General features: G+C 44.1%; 1 protein-coding gene across 9 annotated transcripts in view; it reads left to right on the top strand.

Moving 5' to 3' along the window:
• Window positions 1–24819, top strand: part of CCDC158 (coiled-coil domain containing 158) — a 51316-nt gene that overhangs the window by 20979 nt on the left and 5518 nt on the right. For 7 of the 9 annotated variants that reach the window (XM_081876627.1, XM_081876629.1, XM_081876633.1 and 4 more), the window contains 13 exons: window positions 154–268; window positions 2377–2496; window positions 4136–4333; window positions 6503–6985; window positions 9285–9474; window positions 11724–11882; window positions 14561–14673; window positions 15665–15823; window positions 16358–16450; window positions 18470–18586; window positions 19576–19742; window positions 21910–21963; window positions 23431–23490. In XM_081876627.1, the coding sequence (XP_081732753.1) occupies window positions 154–268; window positions 2377–2496; window positions 4136–4333; window positions 6503–6985; window positions 9285–9474; window positions 11724–11882; window positions 14561–14673; window positions 15665–15823; window positions 16358–16450; window positions 18470–18586; window positions 19576–19742; window positions 21910–21963; window positions 23431–23490 (2028 nt within the window). The remainder of the gene's footprint in view (window positions 1–153; window positions 269–2376; window positions 2497–4135; window positions 4334–6502; window positions 6986–9284; window positions 9475–11723; window positions 11883–14560; window positions 14674–15664; window positions 15824–16357; window positions 16451–18469; window positions 18587–19575; window positions 19743–21909; window positions 21964–23430; window positions 23491–24819) is intronic. The other 2 variants (XM_081876628.1, XM_081876635.1) reach the window with 1 other exon arrangement.

The following is a 24819-nucleotide window of genomic DNA, read 5'->3' on the forward strand; positions in this document are numbered from 1 at the left end:
GCTTGGGAGCTGGGATGGCTCTGTTGGTAGAGCATGGGGCTCTTAATCTCAGGGTCGTGGCTTTATGTCTGCACCATCATCTCTGTACATGTTGCACTTTCACATTGGTTTCAGGTTGTTCACTTTCTCTCTTCCTTCTACTATATTTTTTAGAGAACAAGCAAGAAACCAGAACTCATTGTACATGCGACAGATCAGTCAGCTGGAAAGCACTGTGTCCTCGCTGCGTTCTGAGCTCCGAGAATCAAGGAGGATGTCTCAGGACAAGGTGGGTTGCAAAATGATGTTGGCGAGACACTTGCAAATTAAATTCTGTGTATGTGTTCTGTGATCGTGAATGTAATGCATTTAGTATTATCCGCCGGGACAATATTACACCGGTCCTAAAGGATCTTCACTGGCTCCCAGTACGTTTCCGAGCACAATTCAAAGTGTTGGTGCTGACCTTTAAAGCCCTAAATGGCCTCGGCCCAGTATACCTGAAGGAGCGTCTCCACCCCCATCGTTCTGCCCGGACGCTGAGGTCCACCTCCGAGGGCCTTCTGGCGGTTCCCTCACTGCGAGAAGCAAAGCTACAGGGAACCAGGCAGAGGGCCTTCTCGGTAGTGGCGCCCGCCCTGTGGAACGCCCTCCCATCAGATGTCAAAGAGATAAACAACTACCTGACATTCAGAAGACATCTTAAGGCAGCCCTGTTCAGGGAAGTTTTTAATATGTGACATCTTAGTGTCTTTTTGGTCTTTGTGGAAGCCGCCCAGAGTGGCTGGGAAAACCCAGCCACATGGGTGGGGTACAAATAATAAATTGTTGTTGTTGTTGTTGTTGTTGTTGTTGTTGTTGTTGTGGGTACAAATAATAAGTTGTTGTTGTTGTTGTTGTTGTGGGTACAAATAATAAATTGTTGTTGTTGTTGTTGTTGTTGTGGGTACAAATAATAAGTTGTTGTTGTTGTTGTTGTTGTTGTTGTTGTTGTTGTTGTTGTTGTATTTTAGGGTGGTGAAAAAAGTTTGTCCTCATGTTTCTGGTCTCCAGACTTCTCACAACGGAGGTACACAAAGAAGGGCCTTAGACAATGATTGCTTAGAGGAAGGTTATACAACGGTACCTTGGTTCCCGAACGGCTTAGTTGTCAAACAAATCGGCTCCCAAACGCCACAAACCCGGAATTAAGTTTTCCGGTTTGTGAACATTTTTTAGAAGCCAAATGTCCGACGTGGCTTCCATGGCTTCCAGTTGAGTGCAGGAAGCTCCTGCAGCCAATCAGAAGCTGCACCTTGGTTTTTGAACGGGCTCCCGGAACTGCTTAAGTTCGAGAACCAAGGTACCACTGTATTTTTGTCTTTTAAAATTTAGAGGCAATAATTCACACATAGTCATTTGACTTCCATTCCCAACTGCAGCTTAGCTTACAAGCCACATTGGGCTGGGCAGGTTCCTTCTTCCAAGTTACAAATGAATGATGTTTTCTCTTATATAGAAAAGTCCAAGAAATCAAATAACAGGTAGGCTGATCAAGGTGACATTGCAGTGGATATCAATAGGTTTTTTTGGTAAAGTGATGCAGTACGTGCTTTATTGAGTTCCACATGCCTTTCATTTACGTTTTCATGTATTGATCACGGAAGTGAATCACTAAGCACATGTATTCTTGCAATGAATGGGTGTTGGTCAAGACCACAGGTGAAGTTGTGCTGAGATTTGATTGATCTATGAATTGTGCCAGTTTTCCAGACAAATATTTGGAAGTATTCTGTTAATGTCTTAACAGCCCAGTCCACTTCCAGATTAGTATCAGATGTTGTTTTAGCAGCCATAGTGAAAACTAATAACAGGACTAGCTTTCTACCTCCACCAACTAAGAGGGTGTTCAATCAACCAAAAAGATTCAAGCAGGCAATCCAAATTATGTGCTGAGGGGGAAAAGAGAATCCTGAAAGCAGTGTCAACTTTGCAAACCAACCAGACTTGCATTATTTCTTGCTTTGCACTATTTATTGGTTGGACAGTTTTAATTACTTTGCACAATTCTAGTTTTTGCTAATCAGAAGCAGCTAGTTGCTCTGTAGGAACCTGAAGGCCGGCCCCCGAGCACTGCAAATACCCACCCAGGCACCTTTTGGATTCCTGACAATTCAGGAGGCACATTCCATATGCTGTCAAATGTGCCTTCAAAACTGCAGGCTAGAAAAAGCTTTTGTTTAAACAGAAAGGAGAGCTAAGATTCCCAGGAAGCTGAGTTCTGCTCCTAATACCTCATTCTGTGGTACCACGTTTGTCCTGTTGCAGAAATTGGATCACAGCAGACATGCTACCCCTTTCTTCCTCGTAGAAATCTGCTGTAAGACTATTTTGTGTGTCTTTGTGTTAATATCTTAGATAGAAGAGCTGGAGAAACAGCTGCATTTGGTTCATTCTGAGATGGCGGAGGCTCAAAATGAAAGGGACCAGTATAGCCAGGAAACTGGAAACTTGGACGATCAGGTTCAGCAGTTGGTGGTAGGCATCTGAGACTGAATCACTTCCATAAAGTTTGCTTTTTGTAAATCACTTTAACGTTCCAGCTACGTAAGTAGATCAAATTCCAATCCTTTGTGTGAAACTGGGGGACACCAGAGCTTGTAATGAAGAGCCAGCTTTAATCTGCATGCTACATAAACCCTCCACTACATAAAAAAAAGGAAAACACATCGGAAAATTCTTTGAGAAAGTTGAACAGTTAGCACAGATCATTCAGGACTTGGAAAATGGTGCTGGGGAGGGTTCTTTAGCTGCATGCAAAAGAACATCACACAGGCATAGTCCGAGGAATGCTGTTGACTATCACAAAACGCTCACATAATAGGATTCATGAGAAGTCTGAATTGTTAGCTTCATTTAGAACAGGAATAATTTCATTGTGAGTCATAAGTAAAAGACTAAGCAAGGGGTGGTGGTGAAAGGGAAGATGGACATTGGGACAGGGAAAAGAGGAGCTTCCTATACCCTCACGCCATTTTTATTCCTGAACACCCCCGCCTGGCTTTCCCAACTTGCTTTCCCACTCATTAGGGAAAGGGAGCTTGGGGTGGCTCTTTTCATCATGGTGCGGGGAGCACACATGGAAAGTAATAGGAAACCTCTTAGGCTCCATCTCGTCTTCAGATTACAGCCTTACTTTGGGGGTGGAGAAACATTTTAAGGGAAGAATATATGTTGGCCTTTAGCCCAAATCAAGGACGACATTTCAGGTGTTAATAGCTAGCCGATGTCTGCCTGCCAGACAGCCAGCGTACCTTTTGCATGTTCTATCTATCATCTATCTATCTATCTATCTATCTAGAGAGGTCCGCGAAGCCTGGACGCGCTGAGCTCAGCGCGCGCAGGCTTCAGCATGCAGGCACCTCTCCGCAAGCAGCGGGAGCGCTCCCACCGCTTGCGGAGAGGTCCGCGAAGCCTGGAGAGCGAGAGGGGTCTGTGCGCACCGACCCCTCTCGCTCTCCAGGCTTCAGCGAAAGCCTGCATTCGCTCCATAGGATGCACACACATTTCCGCTTCATTTTTTGAGGGGAAAAAGTGCGTCCTATAGGGCGAAAAATACGGTAATTGAAACAAACAAGCAAAAAGCAGTTCCTGTCCTCAGAGTTTTACAACCTAAGAAGACACAACAAAACAGGAAAATGGATTGGGTGGGAGGAAGAAATGGCTGTTAATAAATAAGTAATTAAGCAAAACTCTGTTCTTGGTTACAAATTCTCATAAGGACAAGCTGTGTCGATGGAGACTTAGGGTTGCCATATTTCAAAAAGTGAAAATCTGGGCACAAAAGTTCTCTCTTTTATTTGGAAATTTTTGCAATTTCCATCTGGGCACTGTTTCTGACAGCTGAGTCCTGGAATCCCAGCTACTGTATGTCCAAAATATTTTGGATGTATGGTAACCCTAGATGGAGTGATGTGGCATCCCTTCTCCTCTCTCCTCTGCTGCACCCTGCCAGAAAGGCTGCTGCCAGATGGAGGGATGGAACGAGGAGCCTGATTTCCTAGCAGCGCTAATTGTGATGCCTCTCCTCTTCTACAGCCTATTGTAATGGCTGCCAATTAGACCCATGGAATACTTTTAAAAGCTTTATTTAATGCTTGGGCTCACACACTTTCAGAGTGAGCTTCATAAGAAAGATATGGAGCTGAATCTGGAAAAAGAGCAGAACAAGCGGCTCTGGGATCGGGACACCGGCAGCAGCATCACCATTGACCACTTGCGGAGGGAACTGGACAACAAAAACATGGAACTGCAGCGCATGGAGTCCATCGTGTCGTCCATGAAGATGGAGTCTCAGGGGCAAATGGAACGTCAGGTCAGGAAAGGTGGCCCAAGCCGGGAACAATGCAAACGCCCCCAAGCCGAAGGGAAACATCCATACTGCAGATTGTATAGGTTCCAAGTGATGCTGCTAACCCCTTCAATTAAAGCTGGAGGTGTGCTTCACTCTTGTGCCTTGTGGCTTAGGGCCCTCATATTTACGAGACCGCCTCTCCTGGTATGCCCCACAAAGGTCCATGAATAATCATAGTTTAGAGGTCCCGTGCCCTAAGGAAGTCAGATTATCCTCCACCAGGGCCAGGGCCTTCTCAGTGATGGCTCCGACCTGGTGGAATGCTCTGTCCCATGAGACCAGGGCCCTGCAGGATTTAACTTCCTTCCGCAGGGCCTGTAAGATAGAGCTATTCCGCTGGCTTTCAACTTAGCCTGATTTTTTATTTCCCTTCCTTCCCTCCCCCTCCCCTTTTTATGAAGATTACCCGCTCTGGGATCCCACAGCTAATTCTCCCTTGGTCTCCACGCTGGTCCAAATAGGACTAATTTAGCCAGCTAGCCCTGGTGATCATCTAATATTTATTAGATGGATTTCCCCCCTAAATTGATTTTTGGATTCTGAATTTATTGTTATTCACGTTTTATACTGTTGTTTTATGCTGTTTTTTTGTTGCGTTAATTAACTGTTTTAAATTTGTTTTTGAACTGGGAAGGGTGGGGTATAGATAAAATTTTATTATTATTATTATTATTATTATTATTATTATTATTATTATTATTATGCCTGCAGGGGTTTACGTTGGGCAGCGGCGGAGGAAGCCGCTTGGGCGCCTGGGGCGGAGTGCCCAGGGGTGTGGCGAGCTGCCCATAGGGGCGTGGTGCACCACGGGGCCTCCAGAGTCTGCCTGCCTCCTCCTACTCAGCCGTCCTACAACTGGGGCAGCGGGCAGACTGTTTAGGCAGCACGGAGCCTGTGCGTGCCCAAGCTACCATGTTTCCCAGTGGCTCGGGTGCGCTGCAGGCCCCATGGTGAGTGCTGCCTGGCATTTTGTCACCCCTGCCCCTCGGTGGTGACACCCAGGATGGGCCACCCCTACCGCACCCCCCTTCCTCCACCCCTGACATTGGGGCTTCAGTTGTGGGCAATTTATGGGTATTTCTTCAACTGGCCTGCAGGTGGCATGATTGCTTTTGGAGTTAAAGCAAAGACCCTAGTGGGGCTGCAACTGCAGGAAAAATTGAGGCACTGAGCAGTTGTACCAGGCAGTACTGTAAGTACCACGGCCCTGGACATCTCGTTTTTGTGCTTGGATGAAATAATTTATTTTAATGCTTGTGACGAGAAGTTATGAAAAATAGCAGTGGGGCAGCGTCTGTTTAACCCATCCTGAAAGATACCATCCAAGTGTGTTGTGAATGCAATTGTCAGCATGCTGACCGACTAGGATCAAGGAGATAGGCAGGTTCAAATCCTCACAAGGCTCATTTTGGCCCCATTGATCTCTCTGAGAAGTCGTGGAGAGAGCTATATACTCTGCCTTAAGAGCCATGAAGGAAAGACAGGATACAATTGTGATAAGTAAAGGAGGAAGCCATGCTGATGCACTGTTAAAGAGAACTTCCTATCTTTTGGAATCTTATTTAAGATTAAAACCTTGTTTGAATTCTGTGAGGCCTAGTATTTCATGTGCTGCTGGAAGGTCTTTCAGCCATTTGGCAAGAGGGGTGGCTCAGAGCAGACAGCTTGGTGGGTGTTAAATGCCACAGAGGTGGCAAGGAGAGGGAGCTTCTGGCCCTCTAGAAGTATCACAAGATATATTTTCCCCCAAACATGGTTTCCATCCTGGAAACCACGCTTTGCAGTAGAGAATGGATGTGGCTACCAGATATCCAAAACTTGCTAGACGCTGTCTTATGCAAAGGGAAGAAGTGGTTGAGAATAGGCAAGCAAGAAAGAGATGGCGGGAGTGACAGGGTGATGAGGAAATTTTGCCCAGGTGCCTAGGTGAAAGTTTCATTGGAGGAGAAAGTGGACAAAAGCATTAAGCCCACCCCTCTGATCTGAGGCTCTGTGGGGGAGGGGGAGGCTACTGACTTGACCCCACATATACTTCAGCCCCCGTGCCTCCCCAATCCCACCCCGGGCAGTCAAAATTGTAATAACCTCCCTTAATACGATGAAAACATATGGAACATTTGTCCCCACCAGATGTCTGCAATTAAGGAAAAGAACGAAAGCATCGAGAGGATGGCCTCTATGGCCTCCCAGCAAGAGTCCACCAAAGAGATGCTCCGCAAAGTCGTGGAGGAGCTGACGGAGAAGAAGGTGAGTTTGGACGCAGCAGAGAAGCATGTGGCAGAGCTGACCGCGTGCCTGCAGGAGAAGGAGAGGGTGATCGAGGCGACCAACGAGGAAATCCAGAAGCTGCGTGGGCGTGTGGACGGGAAGCTGCAGGAGCTCCAGGTGCTGAAGAGCGAGAGCGACCACATGCGGAGCGTGCGCTCGGATTGCGACTCCCTGAGGCTGCAGGTGGTGGAGAAGGAGAAGGTGATCGAGATCCTGCGGAAGCAAGTCGAGAACATGACTCAGATCGTGGGCCAGCACAGTCGGACAGCTGGGTCGATGGAGATGGAAAAATGCCAGCTCGCGAAAGAAGTCAACGACAAGAAAATGGAACTCCATGAGCTTAAGGTGTGCATGTTTCTCTGTGTGGGGGGGGGAAGTGTTGGTACTTTTAAAAAAAGATAAAGCTTTTCTTTTGGTCATGGGAATTCTGAGTCAGAAAACTAGACCAGAAGAGCTAGCTTTAAACAGAATGTTTGACTAAATACACATTGATCTGGTCCAGGAAGGCAGTTCGTATGGCATGTCTTTAGTGCAAACAATTAACCTCCTGTGTTGCAAACAATTATCAGTAATTATCCAAGGCAACACGATGACCAAGTACATCAATGCGATGTCAATGTAACTCTTTATATAATGTATACAGAACATTGAACAGTATGAAATATATGAAATATGCACTCTCTGCAAATCCAAATAAACAGAAATCTTATAAATCTCTGAAAGTCACAAAATATGCACTCTTGATGGATTCTCTTGAAAACATAGAACAATTGCTATGGAGCAGTGGTCATAAAGTTATGTAACCATACAATTCCATTTACCATCTAGATGGGTTAATGAAGCATTTCTGTAACCTTCTGCTGTGCTGAAGAAGAATTCCACGAAACAGTGATCTGGAATCACTGTTCACGATGTCTGTTTGCGGACCACTTCAGCAGTGTTGGACGTCATAAAACAAAGCTTTATGGCTTGTTTTCACCAGATAAGAATCTGACCCGATGTAGGGATCAGATGGGATTACCATGAGGAATTATAAAATATACATCAAGCCATCGTGTCCACGATGAAAGCATTGTGTTGACTGGGTTTGATATATTGACGATAATTTCTGATTAAATCCCATAAGACTCTACATTCATGTCCTTTCCATGCCCTTTTGCCTCTGCTGCCCATTTCTCCTTGCTCTCCACAAATCATGTACACACTTAGACAGGCAGGCGTCCTGTGTCCTCAAAGACTGGGCAGTTTTGTCTTTGCAGTTTCTAGTAGGTAATCTTAGGATGTTAATCTTAGGGCCAGGAAACAGATCTCACATGAAGGTGATAATGATTGCTGTCCTCCTGGCCATCCTCCTTATCATATGTATTGATTGTTTATTACCAGATACTCTTCTTTGTAGTTCTGTTCTTTGTTTACCCCAGAAATATTTGTGCTTAATTAGTTTTAGTAGTTTAACTTTCTCCCCACTGGGTTTGTGGAAATGCTCAGAAGAAATCTGATTGGTTCTTTTGAACACTCTGTAAAAAGTTCTTTTGTAAATAAAACGGCCTGGGCCAGGGGGCTGCGCACTCGGACAAGCACAGAGAGACACGATTATACGCACCCTTCCCAGAGTCTTGCTGGTTCAAGTCTCTGTGTGTATTGTTATTAACCAGAGTTCAATCCTTCCTTTACTTTGCAAACACAACACCCATTGCTTCTTTCATAGACTTGCATAGTCTACAAAGACTTTCAGAGACTTATAAGACTTATGTTTATTTGGTTCTATGTTTTCAAGAGAATCCATCAAGAGTGCATATTTTGTGACTTTCAGAGATTTATAAGATTTCTGTTTATTTGGTTTTGCAGAGAGTGCATATTTCATATATTTCATACTGTTCAATGTCTTTAGTGCAGCCTTCACTAACATGGCACCCTCCAAATGTTTTGGGTTTCAACTCCCATCAGTCCCAGCCAGCACCACTGTAGTGGCTGGGGCAGATGTCACTTGTAGTGCAAAGCATTTAAGGCCAGCAGGTTGACGAATGCTGCCTTAGTGTATGGGTCAAAAGGGCCCTTCCCACAGCTGATTTTGCTCATTTCAATCATCTAAAAATAGAGTTGTGTATCTGGATGAATCCATTGTCTGCAAGGGTTGATGTGGGTCTTGAATCAGGGGCCCGGGCAGCCAGAGTCAAGCAGCTTACTCTTTGCACCGCTGTGGCAGTTTTCCAGAAGGAACTGCTGGCCAGATCTCTGCTGCCCTTGGGCACCATCACTGCAGATGGCCTGAGGATGCTATTGCAACTACTAGGTCATCAGTGGTCAGATAATACAGTAGGCCCATGAGTATAGCCCTGGCCATACAAAGACTCTTAACTCTCATCTATCATCTCAGTTTTGAGCAACTTGTCATTCGGACAAAGACTGTGCTATCAACACCCTGCTGTCAAAGTGGTGTGTCCCATTCTGTTCTCAAGCTTAGAAATTACCATTTTCTAGTCACCTGTGGCAAGTAAGAATTGTTTTCCAGGTGACCAGCTATGGAGGGAAGTTTTGCAGAAGTTGTGTCCCCTCCTCCTTATTTAGGCTAGCCCTGTGAAGGTCAAATGGGCTAGCACGTTTAGTCAAGGAGCATAAAGGAAAATTAGCTTGTATTATCTAGATTTTGCTGGACAAGAAAGACATCCAGGTTCGTGAGCTGGAGGCCAGGCTGAGCGAGATGGAGCTGGAGAAGGTGAAACTGATGAACGCCAGCTCTGAGAGGCTCCGGGCACTGAAAGAAGTAAGCATGGAAAAAGAAGAGCTGATGAGTGAAGTAAAAAGCAGCCGCATTGAGCTTGCTGCGCTTGCAGGTATGGACCATCAGCCAGGATATTATTCACCTGCTTCATCTTTCTTTGGGTTGCCTTCACAACCAAACAGTACGTGCCAGCAGGAAGGCTGGATTGGCTCTGCCGGTGCATTTGCACCGTGCTGACCTCTCTGCTGCCTCGTCTCTCCCCTCTCCGGTGTGTAGCAGTGACTCAGCCAGAGGTAGGTCAGGTTAGCAGCACAGCCCCACCACCCCCACCTGTTGCATCCAAACTCCAGCTGCAGACCACACCAGAGTGGCAGGTTCACATCTGAAGCTCTGTTGCTCACAGAAGAATGCAGGAGGGTGTCTTGTCTTTTGTGGCTTGCAATGAAGTGACTTGGTTTATTCAGGTGCTAGAGGACCTGCCTTCTCGAAGGCAGAGAAAGCGCAGATGTTGCTCTCCTATTGTGCTATCTCAATTCTTCAAGGAGACAGACTATCCAGTGTTTCTCAACCTGTGGGTCCCCAGATGTTGTTGGACTACAACTCCCATCATCCCTGGCCACTGGTCATGCTGGCTAGGAATGATGGGAGTTGTAGTCCAACAACATCTGGGGACCCACAGGTTGAGAAACACCAACTGCCTGCCCGGGGTGCTCCGTTTCTTTCTCTCTCTCTCCTACTGCTATTCTGTTTTTCCTTGTATCTTTGCATTTATATTTGTGTGGTGTATTTTTCCCCCCTGCTGAAACTGGATTTGCTCTACATGAGCTAAATTTTGCCTTGCTAGGGATCTGGCAAGAAAAAGATACGATTTATGCCTTAGTATACCTCTACTAGAGACTTTTCCTGCATTCTGTGTCTTGTTGGAATTCATGTGCCTATCAAAGTTCCGCTGCTCTGCTGAACAAACAATGAGGCAGGGGTGTCCCAGGTCTTGGGGCACTGGTTCTCGACAGTGCCAACTCCAGGCTAATGCAGTTAATAGGCGTGAATCTTTCCCCTCCGGGAATATATTAACTTAAAATTCAGTGGCCCCATAGCCAGCTTTGTACCAGCCCTTCTACACACCTGTAATACCCTGTTTTGAGGTCCTGCACTGGCTACTCCCCTTCTGTGTTATACTGTGTTATTTTCAGTTTACTTTATAGACCAGGAAGAGGAGGGAAAAGATATCTATATTTCTTTTATAAATCATGGAGTTCTGCAGATACCATCATTTTTAATTGATTTCTCCAATCCACACATCCCTCTTGGGAGTACTTTTCTTGCTCTGAAATGGCCCCAGTGGAGATCTGTACTTAAAAATTAAACCAGGAAGTTCTGAATAATAATAGCTCAGTTAAAGATTTTCCTTTCTGAGGCAAGGTTCTTAGGATTGCTTAGGAAATGTTTAGGATTGCACGGCATTTACCTAGCTACTCGGGGAGTAAGCTCCATTGAATTCAGTGGGACATGCTTTTTAGTAGAGGCCTGCAGTGGAAGGCTCAGTTTACACACTGCATGTGTTCCTCTAAAAATTGCTGGCTGCTCAACCATTGCAATGAAATAATTTAAAGTGGATTGGTTACATTTTCCTTCAAAATTATAGGCAGGGATAAATACAAAGTGCTTTGTATGTCAGCTTCACCATCTCCTTCATTTGATGCAGGTATTTTATTTCCAGTATAAACAGGACTCTGTTTTTGTAGCTGATTCTATACAGCAATGCCTACTTTGTGTATTCACATGGTGTAAACATGTTTGTTGTCCTCTAGCCTAAGAGATTCCTGAGGACCATAGCTCAGTTGGTAGAACATGAGACTCTTAATCTCAGGGTTGCGGGTTCAAGCCCCATGTTGGGCAAAATATTCCTGTGTCACAGAAGGTTGGACTAGATGACCCTCACAGTCCCTTCCAACTCTGCAATTCTATGATTTGGTCCCTAAACCTGCGGATTCCCAGTTCTGTGTTACATGCTTTAGAAGCTTCCTCCTCCCTCCTTGCTTCCTACCTGTCTGCCCTGGATCCTCACTTACAATTTGCTCTGTGACTGATCCATTTCTGATTCCACCCTCAATCCAGTTCTGTCATACACTTGGTGCTGCCATGTAAAACCTTAAATACTGCTCTCCTCCAACTGGTCTCTGAGATATGTATGTTGTGTTCATTTCTGAGCCCAGCTTCAGCTGGGGAGGGCAGGATATAAATAAATTATTATTATTATTATTATTATTATTATTATTATTATTATTATTATTTATTTCATTCACATGTGTTTAGAGATACGCAACACTGTGACTTCATTGTGACTCTTGTGCCCTGCAGATGAACTGGAAAGTATGAAGAGCAGCTACCGAGATAAAAGCGAAGAGATGGAAACCACTGTGGGCAAGCTGAGAGTGCAACTGAAGTCCGCTCAGATTGAGCTGGAGCAAACCAGGGCCACTGTAAAGACTATGGAGGGATCTGATGGCCACGGTAATCGTGGAAGTGTTATTTCATTTTATTTTGTAAGATCGTTACCTTGTGGCACTGTGGGTTAAACCACAGAGCCTAGGACTTGCTGATCAGAAGGTTGGCGGTTCGAATCCCCGCAACGGGGTGAGCTCCCGTTGCTCGGTCCCTGCTCCTGCCAACATAGCAGTTCGAAAGCACATCAAAATGCAAGTAGATAAATAGGTACCGCTCTGGCGGGAAGGTAAACGGTGTTTCTGTGTGCTGCTCTGGTTCGCCAGAAGCGGCTTAGTCATGCTGGCCACATGACCCGGAAGCTGTACACCGGCTCCCTCGGCCAATAAAGCGAGATGAGCGCTGCAACTCCAGAGTCGGCCACGATTGGACCTAATGGTCAGTGGTCCCTTAACCTTTTTTACCTTTCAGGCAGAATTTGTAAACCTGTTTTATTTCGTCATTTGATATTTCTAATATAGATTTTCAGATAGGAAAAATGCCGTGGACAACACTTAATCAAAACTAAGTGTTCAGTGTAGATTTATAAAGCCATGAAACTGATGAATCTTGCAGCTAGAGATGATCAAAATTAGTGGTTCCTAAATTGTGAACGAGCATGTATGTACTAGGCTTTAGAGCTTATGTGGGGTTTGCTGTCAAGATCACAAATGCATGTTTTGCTAGACAAGCACAGGGCTAGTACACAGAGAGTTCTTGATCTTCCTAGAGAGCACCCTCTGTGTATGGTCATTTCCTTTGTTTCCTCTGGGTGGGAACTCTATAACAAAGGAGACAATCCTTTATACAGTGGTACCTTGGGTTACAGATGCTTCAGGTTACATACGCTTCAGGTTACCAACTCCGCTAACCCAGAAATAGTACCTCGGGTTAAGAACTTTGCTACAGGATGAGAACAGAAATCGTGCTCTGGCGGCACAGCGGCAGCGGGAGGCCCCATTAGCTAAAGTGGTGCTTCAGGTTAAGAACAGTTTCAGGTTAAGAACGGACCTCCAGTACGAATTAAGTACTTAACCTGAGGTACCACTGTATTTCCTTCTGCCTGTGAGGAGATTCTCTCTTTCCACCATGCCTTCAAGATGATCACACATTGATGACTATGGCTCCTGGTTTCAGCCATATTAGCTAAGACTACCAACTATTAGATGCTCCTGCCAACCTAGCAGTTCGAAAGCACATCAAAGTGCAAGTAGATAAATAGGTACCGCTCCGGCGGGAAGGTAAATAGCGTTTCTGTGTGCTGTTCTGGTTTGCCAGAAGCAGCTTAGTCATGCTAGCCACATGACCCAGAAGCTGTCTGCAGACAAACGCCAGCTCCCTCGGCCAGTAGAATCATAGAATCATAGAGCTGGAAGAGACCACAAGGGCCATCGAGTCCAACCCCCTGCCAAGCAGGAAACACCATCAGAGCACTCCTGACATATGGTTGTCAAGCCTCTGCTTAAAGACCTCCAAAGAAGGAGACTCCACCACACTCCTTGGCAGCAAATTCCACTGTCGAACAGCTCTTACTGTCAGGAAGTTCTTCCCAATGTTTAGGTGGAATCTTCTTTCTTGTAGTTTGGAACCATTGCTCCGTGTCCGCTTCTCTGGAGCAGCAGAAAACAAACTTTCTCCCTCCTCTATGTGACATCCTTTTATATATTTAAAACATCCTTTTATATATAAGTTTATATATATATAAACTTATATATATAAGTTTATATATAAGTTTACTTATATATAAGTAAAGCGAGATGAGCACTGCAACCCCAGAGTCGTCCACGACTGGACTTAATGGTCAGGGGTCCCTTTACCTTTACCAACTATTAGAAGTATTTGTCTGCACATTGCTTTGCTGTATAGGTTGCTGGCATTGAAATGTAAGTACTGTAAACCCCTTTTCCATTTATCTTACCAAACAAACCAAACAAAAATGTGGTTCATTCTCTGCAGTGATGGTGAAGAGAAGTCAACAGACCACAAATAGAAGGGATAAAAAGGTGTGATTGCCTTATTCTTAAGCTTTAATTAGCTGCAAAATTTACGTGTTTTAATGTCCTGAAAATTCTTCACCCAGCTTTTCTTTTTGTTTTTCTCCCACATATTTGGGGTAGGAGGTTTAGATCTACATCTACAGCTTTAATCCTCAATATGTTTCCCACATTTTAACCATCTTTCCTCCTCTTCAGAGAAAACTGAAAAGGGTGGGGTAGAAATCTCTTAACAAAGAATTCTTAGTGTTCTAACCAAACTACAATTCCCAGGTTTTGGGGGGTGGGGGTAGATTTATAGTGTAGATGCTTCTGTTTACATAAGAGCTCAGCAATGGAATTGTTTTTATTTGGGGGGGGGCATGGATTAATCCCAGAATCTAGATTACATGCTAAGTAAAATTAGACCTACATTCTACACTGCCATTCCCTACTGCCAGCCTTATCAATCTTAAACACCTTCAAGCTATTTGTGCATCCTGCCTACCATTTGAGAACAGTTGGGTTAGATCATTAGTTGTTATAGTATAAATATACTTTAATTATGCACACTGTCTTCCTCTCATTTCAGACATAGTAGAATAATGTTATTTTTGCCTAGGACAAGAAGCCTTAGGCCCTGCCTCTACCGAAAGCTCAGTATATTACCCACAAGGCGTTTCTTAAACTCTGCTGTCAAACACGATGCCGCTAATGCTTTGGAAATCTTGTCTTTTATAGCAATGAAAGTTGCAATGGGGATGCAAAAGCAAATCACAGCCAAGCGCGGACAGATAGATGCTTTGCAGAGCAAGATTAAGTTCCTGGAGGAAGCAATGACCAACGCAACTAAGGTCAAAACTGCTAAGATACATAATTTAGATAAATGTGTCCCAGTAGAATGGCTGGACCAAATTCTAACATGCCAAAGCCATGCTAAAATGAGTGTTATCGGTGTAAATCTGCCTTGAACGTATGTATTTTGCACTAGCAAAGATTCTTACGGGGGGGGGGATCAAATTTACTTACCGTATTTTTCACTCTATAAGACACACCAGACCATAAGACGCACCTAGTTTTTGGAAGAGGAAAACAAGGAAAAAAATATTCTGAATCTCAGAAGCCAGAACAACAAGAGAGATCGCTGTGCAACGAAAGCAGCAATCCCTCTTGCTGTTCTGGCTTCTGGGATAGCTGCTCAGCCTGCATTCACTCCATAAGACGAACACACATTTCCCCTTACTTTTTAGGAGGGAAAAAGTGAGTCTTATAGAGCAAAAAATACGGTAACTAAGCTCACAAATCCCACTGAGCATTATCTTAGGGTTGGTTCTTTTGTATATTAAAAGAGCCCTCAGGGTTCTTGTGATATAGCAGCATTTGCTAGGAGAATTCAGTCAAAATATGTAGATTGTTTACATGAAACCCACATAGAAGCATCTTCCTTTGGTTAATAGAAAGGACAGAAGATCAGTCAAACTGATAGGGCATTTGAAATGGAACAGTATGTCAATGTTATGATAACTTTTACAGGGAGGTTTTGAATTTGTTAAGTTGTATATTTCAATACTGATTTTTTTAAAAAAATGATTTCCCTCTGTACATTTGCTATATCACATTCAGAGTTGGGGCCAAGAATATTTCACCTACCAGCTGGTATGCAGATACAGAATTCTGATCAGTTTCTTTGTGTTACCTCATAGAAGTGGGGTCATTGTCTATTTAATCACAATCTGACTAAATTTCAGGAAAATTATCAGAAATTCAGATTTTGAAATCAAAATGCAGTGCTGTGTTTACCTTTTCTTCAAATTTTGTTCTATTCTTTCAACTTTGTCCATCTAGGAGAAACATTATCTGAAAGAAGAGAGAAATAAGTTGAGCCAGGAATTGAGCTGTGTGGCTTCTTTAAACAACAAAATGGCTGGAGAGCTGGAGGTTCTTAAGTCACAGGATAAACGGTTGAGAGAAAAACTTGCTACCATGGAGGCAGCACTGGATAAAGTAATAATAATAATAATAATAATAATAATAATAATAATTTATTTTTTATACCACGTCTATCTGACTTTGTATTATTTTGTCCCTGGTATTAGTAGACATACTGTTTGTTTTGAGTTTTTATTAGATGGCTTTTTTTTCTTCTTCCACATGTATTTATGCCAGTTTGATCTTTTGATCCCAAGCTTTTTTAAAAATCACATGTTCAGTTTCTTGGGATTTATTTCCCTTTTTGTACCACTCAGTATACTAGCATCCAAGCCCCCAAACAGGACTGTGGCTGGTATTTAACTCAGTTTTGTTCAGAGTAGCCCCGTTGAAAGGAATGACCCTGAGCATTGGCGCCATTAATTCCAGTGAGTCTACTCTTTGAGCAAAACTTAGCTGAATACCATCCAGTGGCTTTTAGGGTTTGTTTGTTTTTTGAAAAGCTTGTGTGAGTTTACCAAGAAAAACTCTTCAAGGGCCTCAAACTTAACTGATAATACACAAAGTTCCCTCATGAAGGTGAATAATCTCCGCCATTTTCTCTCACAGGCTTCTATGCAGTTTGCAGAATGTCAGTGCATTATGCAGCGGCAAGAACAGGAGGCGATGCGCTTCAAGCTTCAGCACACTTTAGATGTGAAAGTAAGTCTTCAGCTTCACTGAAGAGGTGCACTGGGAGCATATCCTTTACAACTAAATTTAATTTTTGAAAGCCAAGCTTATCTCTTACCCCAGAACATTCTTAATGCATGCCCACACCAGGGAATTATTGCACACTTTGTCCCAAAGCATACTTTTGGGGGCAGGGGCTAACTTGCGGTTTCCAAACTGCACCCCATGTTTCCCTCATAATCATAAAGTCATAGAATCGAAGAGTTGGAAGGGACCGTGTAATGGTTCTAGGGGTTGCTCGTGCGTAAGCCGGTGCTTATCTCCCCGGCTGGGTGCAAACACCTGGCTGAGTTGCCTAAGTGAACCTTTTCTGTCCAGACAGCCACTCACCCGTGGCTGACTCAATCACTTGCAGAATCCGTCAGTGGGCTTTTCTTAAACTTCTTCCAGCAAATAAGCTCTTTGACGCCTAGTCTCCTCCTACTCTCTCTGCGCGAAAGCCTTCTGCGCAAGGAGGGCGTGGACAACGGAGGACCCCTACTCTCCCCGCTGGTCCCCGGCAAGGAGTCATGGGACTGCCTCACCACTTCCCCCATCTGCCCCCCTTCTCCACTGGTGCTACGCTGATTCTCTTCCCCAGAAGATGGGCTGCTTCTCCCCATCCCGGGACGCTCTCTGGAATCCCTCTGGATTTTGCTCTCTCCCTCCGGCACTGATGGCAGTTCCCTGACAGACCACGAGGGTTGTATACGGAGAATGGAAAATATTTAAGGAATATATAAGACTATATTGTAAAAATGATGCCATTCTAGCAGAATTGAATGATATTTGTGTATAATAAATAGATGGAATAAACATCTTAGCGGTATATATGGAAAAAGATATAAAACAAACTGGGATAAAATCAAGAAAATAGAAGAAGCATAATGAGAACGATTGGAAGCTTTTCACAGAAGACTTTATTAGATAAGACATGATGTTGTATAAATATCTGGTACTTTTATTTGGTTTTCCCCCCTTCTTGTTACTTTTAAACTTTTTGTACCTTTTGATGTGGAGAATTCTTTTTTCTCTCTCTTTTTTCTTTTTTCTTTTTTTCTTTTCTGTGCTTAACTTTGTTGTATTTAACTTTATTGTAAGATTGTATTTTAAACCAATAAAGATGTATTTTTAAAAAACAAAAAAGGAAGGGATAACGGGGGTCATCTACTCCAAACCCCTGCAATGCAGGAATCTTTTTGCCCAACATGGGGCTTGAACCCACAACCCTGACATTAAGAGCCTTGTGCTCTACCAACTGAGCTATTAAGCCCACTAATGAAAGCTGGCGCCTCATAATTTGCCTGGTAATTAAAACTTGTACAAGCCTTTATGCAATGTTGCTTATGCATAAATCCACTCTTGACTGAGCCCTAAATGAATAGAATCAGTCTGGTCCAGCAATTTCACAATGGAAGCTTCTTTCAGGTAAGCAGTGGCATATCTCCTCCCGGTTTCTGAATATCAACAGTTTTTATGTCGGATCTGCATCCATTTATTCTCTCATGGAGATTCAAACCAGTGTGGCATCTATCGCTTTGCAGGATGAGCAGGTGTATGAGCCTTTGATGGCATAGCTGATGTTATTAGCTCTTATAATAGTTCTTCCTGCGTAGATACGGCGAGAAAGCACAGACTGGGTTGAAATATGCTTTCTTAAAAATGTGCCTGAACTGGTCACGTTTTATTTTGAAGAAAAAGTGACTACAGAGTCCCAGTTCAGAGTGTGCTGTTCATCATGCTGCTGACACCCCACCCCACCCTGCAAGATCTGACCAGAGTTGGCATCTGGGTTTGTTGAACAGCGTAGTCCCCATATTTTATATTTCTATTAATTGCCCCATCATTAATGCTGGGCAGTTATTGTAGATTGTAGATTAGGGAGCTCTCTGTAAGTGGGCACAGGCCTAACGTTTCTCTGGCAACCTTCCATTCTGGATTCTTTGCCGAAACTGAAGCCCTATGAACATAATTTTTATTCTGCTTACTCAGACGCTCCTTCGTCCACAGGAGCTGCAAGGACCAGGGTACCTGCTGGGCTCCTCTTCGGCCAGGCCACGCCTTTCATCCTTGCCTCATTCCCACTCTTCTAGCGCACCAGCATCCCAAGCCTTCGCTGGCCATATCGTAAGTATCACAAAATATCCCTGCCAGGTTTAGCAACAGGCGACGCTGTGGGTTAAACCACAGAGCCTAGGACTTGCCAATCAGAAGGTTAGCAGTTCAAATCCCTGCGACGGGGTGAGCTCCCCTTGCTCGGTCCCTGCTCCTGCCAACCTAGCAGTTCGAAAGCACAAAAGCAAGTAGATAAATAGGTACCACTCTGGCGGGAAGGTAAACTGTGTTTCCGTGCGCTGCTCTGGTTCGCCAGAAGTGGCTTAGTCATGCTGACCACATGACCTGGAAGCTGTACGCCGACTCCCTCGGCCAATAAAGCGAGATGAACGCCGTAACCCCAGAGTCAGTCACGACTGGACCTAATGGTTAGGGGTCCCTTTACCTTTAACTTCCATAAATTACCGTATTTTTCCGTGTATAACACACCCCCATGTATAAGACGCCTCCTGTTTTGGGGGACTCAAAATTAAGAAATTGGGGAGGATTGCACATAGTTGTTGAGCTTTTGTGGGGGGACAATGTTGTTGAGATTGCCGAAAATTGCTCACTTGTCTGCCTGATGCTGCCACAGCCACCAAGAACATGCCCAATAGCCGCTGGCGATCTCTGGCTCGTGGCAGCAACCAATCCCACATCCCACCTTATGCACTATCCATGTATAAGACGACCACCAACTTTTGGACATAACTTTTAAAGAAAAAAACCTTGTCTTATACACGGAAAAGAACGGTAACTTGGTTAATACAGCAGTGCAGTTTAGGGAACATCCCTCTTCTTTGAAAGAAAGAAAAAAAGCGAAGACATCTGTAGTATTTGCATCACTACCTCCTGTGGGATAACAATTCTCGGTAATTGGTCAGACAATATAAAAATGAAACTAGATGTTGCCTTTAACTAGTGCCAAAAAAAATTACTATATTTATTTGGGGGTGTTTTGTTACGCTTCTGAAAAGTGAAAGCCTGTTTTCATAGTATTTGAAATCCATATTTCCATTCAGATACCATCCAGGGCCAGCTGCTCTGGCAAGGACGACCCATTACGAGATTTAAAGCAACTTCTCCAAGAATTGCGGTGTACCATTGATGAGATCCCCTCTACCATTCTCCCCAGAAGAGAAAGTGACAGCGAGCCGGATTCGATTCTGGAAGGCGCTAGCAATTTATTGTAAGAATGTACAAAAAACCATGGACATGCCTTCAGAAATGGGTGAAATCTTATTATCCATGGGTTTGGAGAAGAATGATTCGTTTCAGAAATGAATGATTCTTAGGCAAGGGACTTTCTGCTCATACAGTGTGCGACAAGTACTGTGGTCTCTGATTTACTGATACATCACCCATGCTGTGTTAATCCACTAACAGGCTTCAAATTGGATTCTAGTTTTGCCCTGCGGCAGGCAGGAGTGAAAGTTGATTGATGTAGTAGGTGAACTTTGAAATTCAGATTGAGCTAGTTATTTCAAATGAACATGGAACTTGGTGTCCCTCACCCATGCAGCTCCATGTACACCTCTCATTCCATAGAATCATAGAATCATAGAGTTGGAAGAGACCACAAGGGCCATCGAGTCCAACCCCTTGCCAAGCAGGAAACACCATCAGAGCACTCCTGACATATGGTTGTCAAGCCTCTGCTTAAAGACCTCCAAAGAAGGAGACTCCACCACACTCCTTGGCAGCAAATTCCACTGTCAAACAGCTCTTACTGTCAGGAAGTTCTTCCTAATGTTTAGGTGGAATCTTCTTTCTTGTAGTTTGGAACCATTGCTCCATGTCCGCTTCTCTGGAGCAGCAGAAAACAAACTTTCTCCCTCCTCTATGTGACATCCTTTTATATATTTGAACATGGCTATCATATCACCCCTTAACCTCCTCTTCTCCAGGCTAAACATGCCCAGCTCCCTTAGCCGTTCCTCATAAGGCATCGTTTCCAGGCCTTTGACCATTTTGGTTGCCCTCCTCTGGACACGTTCCAGTTTGTCATTGTCCTTCTTGAACTGTGGTGCCCAGAACTGGACACAGTACTCCAGGTGAGGTCTGACCAGAGCAGAATACAGTGGCACTATTACTTCCCTTGATCTAGATGCTATACTCCTATTGATGCAGCCCAGAATTGCATTGGCTTTTTTAGCTGCCGCGTCACACTGTTGGCTCATGTCAAGTTTGTGGTCAACCAAGACTCCTAGATCCTTTTCACATGTACTGCTCTCAAGCCAGGTGTCACCCATCTTGTATTTGTGCCTCTCATTTTTTTTGTCCTCCCTCTTCTCTTCTTCCCCCTCTTCTTTTTATTCTTCTCAGGCTCCTCTCTCTGATCTTCTCCTTTCTCATGCATTTTTCTGGCCCCCTCCAAACACCTGTTCTCCCTAGGCTCCCTAGCCAGCCTTGCCCCTCTCTATGATCTCAGCAGCTTGAACCACTAGCACCCACAGATTCCCTTCTGGGTTCAGGAGGGCAGCTCAGCCAATCACCGAGAGGCTTAATCACCACCACAAAATCTTTTAAGTACATTACATCAAGGGAGGGCAGAAAGTAGATCAGGATCTACTGAGAGATCACAGGGTGATTTGCAGTAGATCAACAAGGATTTCTGACTAACAATAGCAGCAACAAAATCACTCTCACCCCACCTTAAATTATACTACTGAAGAAAGCTTGGGGTAACCCACATTGGGTTTTGATATGGAAGGACTGTGTGTTTTGTTCACTCTTCCACATTTCTGCAGCAATTTGCTGGGAGTTTTTTGGTTTTGTGTTTTTTTAATGCTCGTGAAAATTATTCAGCCGCTTAGTGTGAATTTTCATAATAAACCTATTTTCATACGCCGTTTTGTCTAACACACACATTTTTGCAAGCGATTTCTAATATAACACAATTTTGTATGTTGCATTCATTAATACATTCATTTAATTCACATTTCCAGCAATACGTGTTCTTTTGTAAACACTGGTTAGAGAATTGTGCTTTAACATTCGGATTAGAGCGAATAAGTGCAAGTTTTGAAGGATGTCTGTGTTTCGGTTCTCATATTGTTTTGGAGCCTGCATATGTGATGGTTTCAGCTTTAAATGTAAACTGAACTGATTCCCCCCCCCCCCTGCTGCTGAATCTAAGGATTCTAGTAAAAACAACAACTCAAAGTAGATCCTTCAGGCCTGAAATCTGCCCACCAACCCACTGTGCTATGTTATAGAAAGACAGCACTTTTGGACAAAGGCTTAGCAACCCTATACTTACCTATTTGTTTCAAAGCATTCTATTACTCTCCAGGGTGGGGGCAGATTAGGAATTTAAACAAGCACCTCTCATGCAGTATTTTCCTCCCACACAGGGACCTTGCAAGCAGAGACTGCATTGGCAGGAGATCACATGAAACTTACAGCAGGTGAGCCAATTCAGCCAAGGCTCTGAAATTCCTTTGAAGATCAAAGTTTCTGTGGTGCAGCCAGGTAGAAGAGCGAGGGTGCACTTGTCACAGTTCTGCATTTCTTTTAATGTACAAGTTGCTCTTTAGTTTCATGAAAACCTACCGGTCACTTCTGTGATATCTGTATATCTATGAGCGTTACTTGGCCGCTCAAAAAGCTGTTCCAGGGACAGCCAACAGATGGAGTTCCCTCCAGCCTGCCTTTTTGCCTTTGTGCCACAGTTACAGGTGTTTCTTAAGCTGACTCAAGCACAGCAGGAACCAACATCAGCATCTGGCCTAGAGGCAGGGTGGGACTTGCCCAGAAACTACAGCCTGCTGAGCAGCTCCCTTAGGGAGGAGGATTGCCCAAGCAAAAAAATTACAAAATACTTCCCTGATTCTCCAGCAGCTTCCATCCAGCATGGAAGAACGAACCACTTCTTCTTAAAGTGTGGGATAGAGCAGCTGCCAGATAGGAAACTCTTTGTGCACTGCTTTTGCCTACGAACCACTGCTACCCAAGCAACTTGCTCAGGAAGAGCACTGGTTGAGAAAAACAAGCATAGAATTGTAGAGTTGGAAGGGACCCCAAGGGTCATCTAGTCCAGCCCCCTGCAATGCAGGAATCTCAGTGAAAGCATCCATGACAGATGGCCACCCAACCTCTGCTTAGAAGCCACCAAGGAAGGGGAGTCCACCACCTCCCAAGGGAGACCATTCCACTGTTGAACAGCTCTTTCTGTCAGAAAGTTCTACCTGGTGTTTAGTTGGAATCTCCTTGTAACTTGAAGCCATAGAAGAAGAAGAAGAAGAAGAAGAAGAAGAAGAAGAAGAAGAAGAAGAAGAAGAAGAAGAAGAATTTGGATTTGATATCTGGCTTTATCACTACCCTAAGGAGTCTCAAAGCGGCTAACAATCTCCTTTCCCTTCCTCACCCACAACAAACACTCTGTGAGGTGAGTGGGGCCGAGAGACTTCAGAGAAGTGTGACTAGCCCAAGGTCACCCAGCATCTGCATGTGGAGGAGCGGGGAAGCGAACCCGGTTCACCAGATTACGAGTCCACACATTGGTTCGAGAGTCCTCCCCTCCACAGCAGGAGAAAACAAGCTTGCTCAATCTTCCATGTGACAGCCCCAGAGATATATGAAGATGGCTATCCTCTCTTCTCTCAGTCTCCTCTTTTCTAGGCGAAACATACCCAGTTCCTTCAACCGTTCCTCATAAGTCTTCGTTTCCAGACCCTTGATCGTCTTGGTCACCCTTCTTTGCATAGTGGGTTCCAGCTCAGAGGAGTCTTAATTTTATTTTTAATGTCTATTCCCCCTTTAAAAGACTGTTCTCCTTTTTCACTCAGAGGGTTTCTCCAGAGGGGCTCAAGTATTGCTTTGTTCCCGAGCATCATCACTTCTCACTTTAATGAGACCCTTGTCTCTCAACACAGGGAAACTGCAGTCCGGGACCTGCCTTCCGATGTCAGCATGGGGCAAGATAGTTTCAGCAGGTGAGAAATGATGCCTTCGGCTTGGGTCTCTGACATGACAAATTTGTCACTCCTCCCTTTTTACACAAAGGAGAAATGTTTTAGGGGGGGAGAGACAATCTCACCACTGAGACAGTGGCAGCATGTGTGTGTGTGTGTGTGTGTGTGTGTGTGTGTATAGATAGATAGATAGATAGATAGATAGATAGATAGATAGATAGATAGATTTATAGATAGATAGTCCTGGCAGTTTTATGTTAAAACATTACGCATTGGGGCACCTTATCAGAGCTCAGGAAACCCAAGCTGGTCTTCCAGAAGTCTCCTGCCTCTCTGCTTGCTTTGAACTAGACCCAACAAATTCTACAGCAGCCGCTGAGGATCACACACAACTCCTGTAGCATATTAGCTTGCTGTTGCCAACAGCAGCAGCAGTTGCAGGTCTGAGTGTAGCTAGAGGTAAAAATCTTCCACTGCAGTTCAATTAATAAATAAATAAGGGTGTGTTTCACTGTACATTCATTTGGTCCATTCTACACACTGCGACATGTCAGGCCCTATACGAAGACTTTACCCTTTAATTTAGAAAGCCATAGACTTGCTGGTAGCAGAGCACAGCAGGCTGCCCCGGACAGCTGTCTCTCCCCGCTGAGAATTAGACACATGGAAATATTTTTATATCAGGAATGACTTTCTGAGACAAACTAAGTTGAATTGCTAGTAAAAAACAACAACAACCAATCTTATCACAGAACAAAAACGTAAGATGAGATTAATCCAAAAATTCACGAAATCATAGCACGGATAATACAAAACTTCTAAGAGTAAGTGTGGCTTCCCAGATTTATATCACACAAGTGGACAGCTTTCAACAAGAAAACTGTCAAACTTGCTTTTTGTATCTATCTGTGTGCATGCTCTTAGACACTATTTCTTTAACACCCTAAGTCAGCTGCTAATTAATACAATTAAAAATGCTATCAATCAAAACTACAAAACAGGAATAGTTGTTTCAAAAGATGCAATCATACAAACTATTACTGTTAGTAGAATGCTGTCCACAGGGAGGTTTGCCTGGCATCTTCATTATACACCTTTAGGCACCGGGCAAAAACGTTCTTCTTTAACCAGGCCTTTGTCAGGATGCTGTCAAGGCTCCCGGCTGGTTGCCCGGGAAGTATAAAGGCAAGCAAAAGTTTCTTGCCATCCTTTTTTATTTCAATCTTTACACAGAGAGGCTATAGAACCCAGCCTCTTGGATAATGGTGTTGTCCCGAGTGAACCCCCCCCCCCCGTCCCCATCTCTCCCTCATTCATCACTTCTACAGGTGCTGCGACATGCCCTCTGTC

Source organism: Podarcis erhardii (assembly GCF_964252035.2).
Source record: "Podarcis erhardii genome assembly, chromosome: 9".
NCBI lineage: Eukaryota > Metazoa > Chordata > Lepidosauria > Squamata > Lacertidae > Podarcis > Podarcis erhardii.